The sequence below is a fragment of the Equus quagga genome, chromosome 4 (genome assembly GCF_021613505.1).
Source record: "Equus quagga isolate Etosha38 chromosome 4, UCLA_HA_Equagga_1.0, whole genome shotgun sequence".
Taxonomy (NCBI): Eukaryota; Metazoa; Chordata; class Mammalia; order Perissodactyla; family Equidae; genus Equus; species Equus quagga.
In genome coordinates this window covers 37,379,240-37,388,114 of record NC_060270.1, presented here as the reverse complement: position 1 = coordinate 37,388,114, position 8,875 = coordinate 37,379,240, and the positions used below count along the sequence as shown (strand labels likewise).

General features: G+C 57.5%; 1 protein-coding gene across 7 annotated transcripts; it reads left to right on the top strand.

Moving 5' to 3' along the window:
* Positions 1 to 20: 20 nt before the first annotated feature.
* FAM131A (family with sequence similarity 131 member A) lies at positions 21 to 8,537 on the top strand. 7 transcript variants are annotated; one of them, XM_046658523.1, is made up of 8 exons: positions 598 to 718; positions 1,215 to 1,260; positions 1,910 to 1,970; positions 2,977 to 3,119; positions 5,337 to 5,430; positions 5,680 to 5,862; positions 6,045 to 6,161; positions 7,466 to 8,537. In XM_046658523.1, the coding sequence occupies exons 5-8, from the start codon at positions 5,361 to 5,363 to the stop codon at positions 7,939 to 7,941; spliced, it is 846 nt and encodes a 281-aa protein (XP_046514479.1). In that variant the 5' UTR covers positions 598 to 718; positions 1,215 to 1,260; positions 1,910 to 1,970; positions 2,977 to 3,119; positions 5,337 to 5,360; the 3' UTR covers positions 7,942 to 8,537. The 7 variants fall into 7 exon arrangements, with proteins under 7 accessions (XP_046514475.1, XP_046514477.1, XP_046514478.1 ...); XM_046658522.1 differs by lacking the exon at positions 1,215 to 1,260 and having other exon boundaries at positions 580 to 718; XM_046658521.1 differs by lacking the exons at positions 1,215 to 1,260; positions 1,910 to 1,970 and having other exon boundaries at positions 552 to 718.
* Positions 8,538 to 8,875: the final 338 nt, after the last annotated feature.

Here is an 8,875-nt window from a genome sequence, read left to right as displayed (position 1 = left end):
GTAGCACTGTTCCCTGTAACCTGGCACCCCTCTTGCCTCTTCCCCTGTCCATGATTGTGGGGGCTGGGGAGTCACTTTCCTGGAGTATTGGGCCCTCAAAGTGGACATGGTGGGGTGCCCTGTTGGCTAGGAGGGGAGAAGGGTGACAAGTAGCTGTGGGGTACTGGACCAGCACTTCCCGGTGGCTTTACTACCAGAATGTGATCCAAACCCCTGTGTATGGAGAGGGCCCTGGGTTTCAGGCTGTTGATGGCCAGAGAAGCCCTTTATGGCTTCAAGTCTCATCTGTAAAATGAGGAGGCTGGATGGAAGGTCTTCTGTCCCCATGCAGTATTATTGGCAGCCCGGGCCCAGTGAGTTACTCCCTCTGCCTGAATTCAGGGTCGCTCTGCAGTCGGGCCTGGGAGGAGACGAGCTTTTTCCAGGCTCGGCCCCAGGCCGCCCCTGCGTGGCTGTGACGTCGGCTTCTCCCCGCCCGCCTTGGCTGGTGACGCAGGTGGCCACGCCCCCGCGCTTACGTCACCGGCCCGGTTCCCTCTCCCGGGAACGGCGGCAGACGCGCGGCTCCCACCCCCTCCCCTCTCGCGGGTTCTCCCCTCCCCGGTGGCGGCCGCGGCCTGACCCTCTGCAAGGCGATGGCCCGGGCCCCGAGCGCGGGCTAGTGTGCCTGGGTGCCCGGTCATGGGCTGTATCGGCTCCCGGAGCCCGGCGGGTCAGGGTAAGAGGCGGAGGCCGCGCACGGGTTGGGGAGTCGGGCTGCGGCTGCCCGGTGCGCGGGCCGCGGTTGGGGGGGGGGGACTTGAGGAGGGGGCCGGTGTCGGGAGAGGGAGGAGCCTGCAGCGGGGAGGCGGGCCAGGCAAGAGAAGGGAGCGGGCCTGAGCGGGGAGGGGGCTGAACCGACTCGGGTTCGCTCCCCTGGCCTGTCTGCTTCTGGGCTTTGCAGGGGAGACTCGTGGTCTTTCCATCTGGATTCCTACCGTTCAGGGTGGCAGGGAGGGGCTAGTCAACCCTCCCCAGCTCATGGCGACTGGTGTTGCACGCCCACACACACTCACCTCCCTCTGCCTACACCTTTCCTCTCACTGTCCTGGGAGTGGCCCTATGCTGGGAACCTGCCTCTCCCAGCTGTGTCCCAACCCCCTTAAGGAGGTAGCCGGCAAACGCTGGCCAAGCACCCTATGGAGTTTTTAACGAAAACTTACTCTCCCTTTCAGAGTCACTAGGTTGATGAAGGGGACTGAGGTCCCATTTGGGGCACCTGTGAGTACCTGATCGCCTCTCACCTCTGACAGCTGTTTTAGTTTCCTTCCCCCACTCCCAACAACAAAATCACCCTGCCCTGTAGAAGGGAACAGGAGCCCAGAGGGAGGCCATCAGGGCTTCCTTCTCACAACTGCTGACCCCTGCTTGGGCCTTGGTTTCCATGGATGGTGGTGCACCTTGGGGCCTGGCCTGAGTCCTGTGCATCTGAGGTTGCCCAGCCTGCTTTACTCCAATGTCATGGATTTCTCCAAGCCCAAGGCTAGGCAGGAACTTGTGATATTGAGGGCTGGGTTTGGAATGGGTCCTGGGCTTTTAGGGCAGGTGGTCAGTCACACAGGCCTTGGTGTGGTTGGTACTTGAGGTTCTTTGGAGCTAAGTCTCTACCTGACGTTTGTCTTTCCTTGGGTTCCCATGAGGAATTCTGGGATTTGTAGTCCTAAATTAACCTCATGGCTTTCAAAGCTGAGAAGCAGTAGGCTGGTCTGATCCTTCTTGCCCTACTAATGCTTGAAGTTTAGGAAGTCATTCCTTATGGTAGTCAGGGGAGAGTTTGGCTGACCTCAGGACTGGCCTTGAGAGCCCTAATTAGGCACTAGCTGGGGGCCAGGGATGGCCTGTAACCTTGTGTCTTCCTTCTGGTTGGTAGCGTTTCTGGGGACCACCAGCTGGCTGAGGCTCAGGGACAGAGACGGCTGCTCCAGCTAAAGGTCAGTTGTGTACATTGCCTCTTGGCACTGTCTAGGGGATGGGCCTCAGCTCCCTGAGCTCCAGAGAGCTTGGCTGGGCCCCTGGCGCTCCCACCTCCTCAAAGCCATGAGGCAGGAGTGTTCTCCTTATGTGACTAGGCACAGGTTCCAAGTGGGGAGGGGACTGGCTCAGCATCCGGAGCCAAAATAGGAATAGAACTGGGAGCCGAGCCTGGAGCAGTTCTGGGCTTTTGGTTCTCTGCATCAACACAGCCAGCATGCCTATGATTTCTGTGCTGGGCAAAATGTTTCTGTGGCAGCGTGAAGGGCCTGGAGGACGATGGACTTGTCAGACAAGTCGCAGAGGTGAGACCAGGGACTGTAGATGTGATCTGGGAGGTGATGGGGAGCTGAGGAACAAGGTGCTCAGGTGGCAAGAGGAAAATTACTCTGGCTTAGATGTTGAGAACCAGGCTGAAACAGGAACAAATAGGCTGGAGTCGGACAGGGCGTCAGGGAAAAAGCCTTAGGGGACTGGGGCAAAAGTCAGAAAAAACCATGGGTTTGTCAGAAAAGAAGAGTGAAGAGCTGTGTACCAGTTGAGGTTGGCAAGAGGAAAGAACTAAGAGAAGGAAGGCAGGAACCTGCAAAGGGTCCAAGGTGGTGGTCGGGAGGGGTCGGTGATGTGGTGGAAGAATGTGGTGTGCTTTCCAAGAGGAATAGGTAGGCAGAGAAACCGGAGAAGATTTGGAATTTATCAAAGTTTAGATTTCAAACCTAGGGTTTTGATGGCAAAATACATCCAAAGGAGGAAGGTGGCCCCTGGCTACCACAAAATGGCCCCAGGGCCCTGACGATCAGGGCTGGGGGATAGGGGCTTTCAGAGTTGTGGAGAGCACCAGGTGGTTGCAGATATTCTGGGAGGTGGGAGAGGAGGTGAGGAGAAATCATAGGGCAACAACGGATGAAAATGGGGATCTTGGCAGAAGTGGGAGCCTAGCTGAACAGCCTTTCCCCAACCCCTCAGTGGCCTCGGACCCCGCGTGGGCTGTGGAGTGGATCGAACTTCCTCGGGGCCTCTCTCTATCTTCCTTGGGATCTGCTCGGACCCTCCGAGGCTGGAGCCGGTCCTCTCGCCCTTCCTCCGTGGACAGCCAGGACTTGCCAGAGGTGCTGGGCCCCCAGTGTTGGTAGGGGGAAGGGGGACCGCATTCACATGAAGAGGATCTCTATCCCCCACCCCCGCCTTGCCAGCCTGCTTCTCGCTCCCTTTTCCTGCGAGCGGAGGCGCTATCCGGCCGGCCCGCAAGGCCGCCCCCGCCACCGGTCTGCTCTGCTCGGCGCGGTGCCAGCGGGCGGGCTTGCTCGCGCCTTCGACGCTGACGTCAGCGCCTCCCAGGCCGTATCCCGGGAGACCCTGTTGCATGGTGATGGGTTGCCAAGGAGACATACACCTTTTCTCTGGGCCTGGGCCGCAGCTGCGCGGAGCACCCGTACGGATGGCTTCGTCGGCTGGGGGGAGTGAGGGGAGGGAGGGAAAGCGAGCCAGGAAACACCCAGCAGGTGCTCCTCCCCCCAGTCCTGGCCAGAAGCTACCGGCACCACCCTGGGGGCCCTGTCAGCCAGGTACTGAAAGCGGAGGGACAGAGGGTGGGCCTGAGGTCAAGGGGCATGCGGAGCCCTTCTGAGGGTGGGAATGTGATGGAGGAGAGCTAGGCAATGCTGGGGAGGGGGCGTGTGCCTCTGACTTCATTCATTCACAGGGAGAAACGTTTGCCGGGGCTTGCCAGGGAGCACTGAGCCAGGTGCAGGGTGGAGGTAGGAACCCAAGTGAATCAGACTCAGGCCCTGCCCTCCTGAGATCCCTCAGGAGAGATGCAAGGGCAGTGCTGGGGTGGGGGTGGGGGCTGGAAGAAGACAGAGGAAACTGGACTGAAAAGATAATAGGAGGTGGCGCTTGAGTCAGGCCTTAAATGGTAGGGAGCATTTTGTCAGGCCAGGATGGCATTCTTAGCCCAGGGGAAGCTGGGTTCCTTGGCCTGGAGGCAGGAGGGCTGCTTTCTGACAGAGGAGGTGGAGAAGTGGGGTTTTACTGGGCAGACGAGATCAATGGTGGATTCCAAGCAGGCCTGACCGGAGGCAGGGGCCTCGCAGAGTGGATTCCTTCAGTCCCTGCCTATGAAGCTTGCACTTCATTGGACACTAGAGAGCCCAGAAAAGATTTTAAATAGGGACGTGTTGTGACCAGTTGCGCTCCAGGAAAATTGTTTACATTTATACCTTGCCTCATTCATTTAGCTTATGTATTTTGAGAGATTATTCTCTTCTAGGAACTGTGCTAAACACTGTGCAGTAGTGACCAAAAGAGACCAAATTCCTCAAAGAGCTAAAGACCCATGAGGGGAACCAACAAGAAATAAGGAAACATGAAATAGACCTCATTACACCCGTGGAGGTTGTTGGTAGGGAATGGTGACTTGTTACAGACTATAGAGGGAGGTTGGACAACTGGTAGGGTAGCCAGGAAGGCTCCTCTGAGGGAGCGATATTTCAGGCAAGACTCAAAAGATGAGAAAGAGCCAGCCAGCTGTGGGAAGAGGGCCGGGGAACACTTATACACACAACATTCTAGGCTGAGAAAATAGCGTGGAATTTGAAGAGCTTAGGGGACCACCAGATGTGCTAATCTGGGCACTGAGGGCTTGAGAAGGGCAGTGGCAGTGGGAGCAGAAAGGATGAGAGTCATATTAGAGGCACTTAAGAGATGGAATCATTAGGTCTTAACAACAGATATGGGTAAGCCAAGCTGAGGGGAGTGTTGGTGGTAATGCTGAGGTTTGGAGCCAGGCTGAACGGGAGAATAATGGGGTGATACAAAGTAAAGAAGTCCAGAAGCAGGGCCAGATATGGGGAGGTATTGGGTTTGGTTTTGGTCAGGCTGAATTTCTGGTCCTGGTAGCCTCTAGAAACAGCTAGAAGGTGGGTCTGAAGACTAAGAGGAGAAGGACAAAGGGGAGAGGACCTGGAGGAAATCCTGATGCCATACCCTTCTCCCTTCCTCTTCTCCCTTCTCAAAGCCTGAGCTCCCTGGTTCTTTACTTCCTGACCTGCCTCCTTCTCCTCCAGAAGCTGGGGAGGTGGAGGGTTAGCTGCAATTCTGCTCCTTTGGGCCTGCCCAAGTCTCCATTGCTTCCCGGGAGGACACAGTTTGCTTGTCCTGGCTTCTTACCCTCTTTTATATCCCAAAAGCCACTGGGACATATGTCCTGCCATCTGCCATATCCCCCGTCTAGCTCCCATATCCCCTTGCTGCCTTGGGTGGGGTATGGGCATGTAGGGGGGCACTCCTCTCAGAGGGGCACTCACCTGCTGATGCTGTCACCCCAGGTGAATGTTGGAGACACAGTCGCGATGCTGCCCAAGTCCCGGAGAGCCCTAACTATCCAGGAGATCGCTGCGCTGGCCAGATCTTCCCTGCATGGTGTGTACCCCCTCTCATGCCTCTGGCCATTTGGTCCTTTCTTCTCCCTTTCGCACATGCCCTTGGGGACTATATCCTGTGAGCTCTTGCTGGGATCTCCCTTTTCCTCCCTTTCTCACATAAATCCCAGCTCCCTCCTCCCATGCAAAGGCACCTGTGGACCCTAACTATCATCACCCTTCCACTTCCCTCCCAGATGCTCCCTGGCCTGTGCCCTCACCAGGCTTCCTCACTCTGCCCCATCTCCAGGTATTTCCCAGGTGGTGAAGGACCACGTGACCAAGCCCACCGCCATGGCCCAGGGCCGAGTGGCTCACCTCATTGAGTGGAAGGGCTGGAGCAAGCCCAGCGACTCGCCTGCTGCCCTGGAGTCTGCCTTTTCCTCCTATTCGGACCTCAGTGAGGGTGAACAAGAGGCTCGCTTTGCAGCCGGTGGGTGGCAGAAAGGGGATCAGCCACACATTTGTTGTAGGGATGCTCTCTCTCATCTCCTCAGGCCTGATGTGGGGGTTAGAGTCTTTCCACACCCCTGTGTCTACCCTCTCCTGTCTCTAAGCTGAACCCTAGTCTTAGCTCATCTTCTCTGCTAATAAATTCTGTGTCCTCCCCAACAGGAGTGGCTGAGCAATTTGCCATTGCAGAAGCCAAGCTCCGGGCATGGTCTTCAGTGGATGGTGAGGACTCCACCGATGAATCCTATGATGAGGACTTTGCTGGGGGAACTGACTCAGGTGAGGGGACATCCCACGCTAGTGCTGCCAGCTGGGGTGGAACCGCCTGATAGACAGTGATTCAGAGCTCAGCCTTTGGAAGCGGGGAGGCGAGGGGCAGACTCTCTCCGGGCAGTCCTTGACATTCCAGGGGCAGGAGGACTGTCCATGCTCATGGATGGGCAATCAGCAGTTGGAAATGGGGCAGTTCCTTTTCCACAGGTGCTGAGCCTTCTCTGCCTGTCTGTGCAGTTGGGCTTTGCAGACCTCAAAAAAAAAAAAATGCCCAGACACCTCACTGACACCTTTTGTGCAGCCAGGCCTTGTCTCTGGGAGGGTCTGCTGTGCCTTGCCTTTCCTTCTCGAGGCTGCCTCCTGGCTGGCTACGGCAGCACTGATGAACCGCAGTGCAGCAGCACAGGGCCTCAGAGGGCTGTGGCCCCAGGCAAACAGGAAGGCGTGCTGGGCCTGGACCGCCCACAGGGCCGCTGGCTCCAGCTCAGCATCCTCGCATTCCAGTGAGACTTGCCTGTGGGCCTTTCCCTGGGCCAGTGCCTGCTGAGGGTACCCTGCAGGGCTGTGCAGCTGTGCACGGCCCTCCTTTCATCTTCCATTCTCCAGACCACATGGCTGACTTTCTCTGCAGCTTCTGGGCTCAAGCCTCACAGGCCACCATCCCCCCCACCTCTTTACCTTTGAAGATTGCCTCCACCCGCCCCTGCCCCTCCAGCTAATTAACAAGTTCTCCAAAGTGGGCAATACATTAAAGCAGATTGGAGACTGCTGCTGATTTGGATGCTCGAGGCCAAGATGGGGCCCTGAACCACAAGTGTTTTTGTCTGATTGAGTTCCAGGCCTGCTTAGACCACTGGTATAATGATAATTAACATTTATCCCAGGCCACTATTAGCCCATGTGGCTAATTTAAAAAAGGCACCGCTTTCTCTGGTGGGTACAGCCCCATGCCAGGGCATGCGGCTCGGTGAGCAGAATGTGGGCTGAATTTCAGCTCTTACTTGCTGCCTGAGACAGGCTCCCCTTGTGCAGTGAACAACCTGCACCACCATGTGTGGTATTCCTGCATTTATTGCTTCCTTACTGTGTGCCAGACTCTGTTCTCTCAACAACCCCATAAGGTAAGTATAATAGAATCCCCAGTTCACCATTAAGAAAACTGAGGCACTGAGTGGTTAAGTTGCTCAAAGTTACACAGCTCCTACCCACCATCCCGAGCTTGGCTGAAGGTGGAGCGGGAAGAATGTGGCTTCCAGGTTAGCCAGCTGAAATGGGGCTAGCAGGGCTGTTTTCTTTTTCTCCCCCTGCAGACATGGCTGGGCAGCTGCCCCTGGGGCCTCACCTCCAGGACCTCTTCACCGGCCACCGATTCTCCCGGCCTCTGCGCCAGGGCTCTGTGGAGCCTGAGAGCGACTGCTCGCAGACCGTGTCCCCAGAGACCCTGTGCTCTAGTCTGTGCAGCCTGGAGGATGGGTTGCTGGGCTCCCCGGCCCGCCTGGCCTCCCAGCTGCTGGGCGAAGAGCTGCTCCTCGCCAAACTGCCCCCCAGCCGGGAAAGTGCCTTCCGCAGCCTGGGCCCACTGGAGGCCCAGGACTCGCTCTACAACTCGCCCCTCACGGAGTCCTGCCTTTCTCCCGCCGAGGAGGAGCCAGCCCCCTGCAAGGACTGCCAGTCGCTCTGCCTGCCACCAGTGGGCAGTTGGGAACGGCAGCGGCAAGCCTCTGACGTAGCTTCTTCTGGGGTGGTGTCCTTAGACGAGGATGAGGCAGAGCCGGAGGAACAGTGACCCAAATCATGCCTGGTGATGGCATGCGTCCCCTGGCTGCTGCTGGGGGCAGAACCTCGTGTCCACGTGTGGGCATGAGGCTTCCAGCAGAGCTCCAAAGCCTGGAGGGCTCCTGGGAGCACTCACTCCTCCGTTGTGTGTTTTGCATGAAAGTGTTCGGAGAGGAGGCAGGGCCAGGCTGGGGGCGCATGTCCTGCCCCCACCCCTGGGGTTTGCCGGGAGTTGCCCGGGGCCTCTGGGGCATGGCTGCAGCTGTGGCAGACAGTGATGTTCATGTTCTCAAATCAAAAACGCCACATACACAGTTCCTCCTCAGATGATGTGAAGCCCTAAGGGGGCGGTTTTGCCTGGGCTGCGTGGGACAGAGTGGAGGGAGCCCGCCCCCGCCATGCCTCTCTCTCCTCTGCTTCTCTCCTCACTCCCGAGTCCATGTGCAGTGCTTGACAGAATCACTCCCACGCGGGGCGAGGCGGGCTGGGTGTCACCCCCTGGAGCCTGTGGATTGAACCGTCCCCCAAGGGCCCCTCGCCCAGCTGGGCTCGTGCTGTGCTTCACCTCTCCATCATCTCTAAATCTTCTTCTTTTTCCGTAAGAAAGAGGGGTTTTGGTCTGTTCTTTCAGTCGGATCTTCTCTGGGAGGCATTAGAATGATGAAAGCATGGACCCTCTACCCTTTTCCTGGACCCTGTGATGGGGTCTGGGCCCTTCCCAGTTCCTTGTAGGATGTGTGGGCAGGGTCCTCGTGGCTCCCAGCACACCAGACTGCTCCATTCACCCAGAGTTCTCTTTAGGGTGGAGTTGGAAGGGGTGGCTCTGCTTGCTAGAGCTGTGACTTCCATGTTCTTCCAGAGAGGGCCACAAGGGGGCCACAGGGGTGGCCGGGCAGTTGTCTGCTGATGCCTAAGCTGGGCAGGAATTGTGCCAATGAGTGACA

Bases quoted from the DNA above. Each gene is read 5' to 3' on its own strand.
- FAM131A (XM_046658519.1), top strand. From the start codon at position 269: ATGGCTTCAAGTCTCATCTGTAAAATGAGGAGGCTGGATGGAAGGTCT. The intron at 5,431-5,679 runs GTGTGTACCCCC...CCCCATCTCCAG, and splicing joins GGCCAGATCTTCCCTGCATG to GTATTTCCCAGGTGGTGAAG. The intron at 6,162-7,465 runs GTGAGGGGACAT...CTCCCCCTGCAG, and splicing joins TGCTGGGGGAACTGACTCAG to ACATGGCTGGGCAGCTGCCC.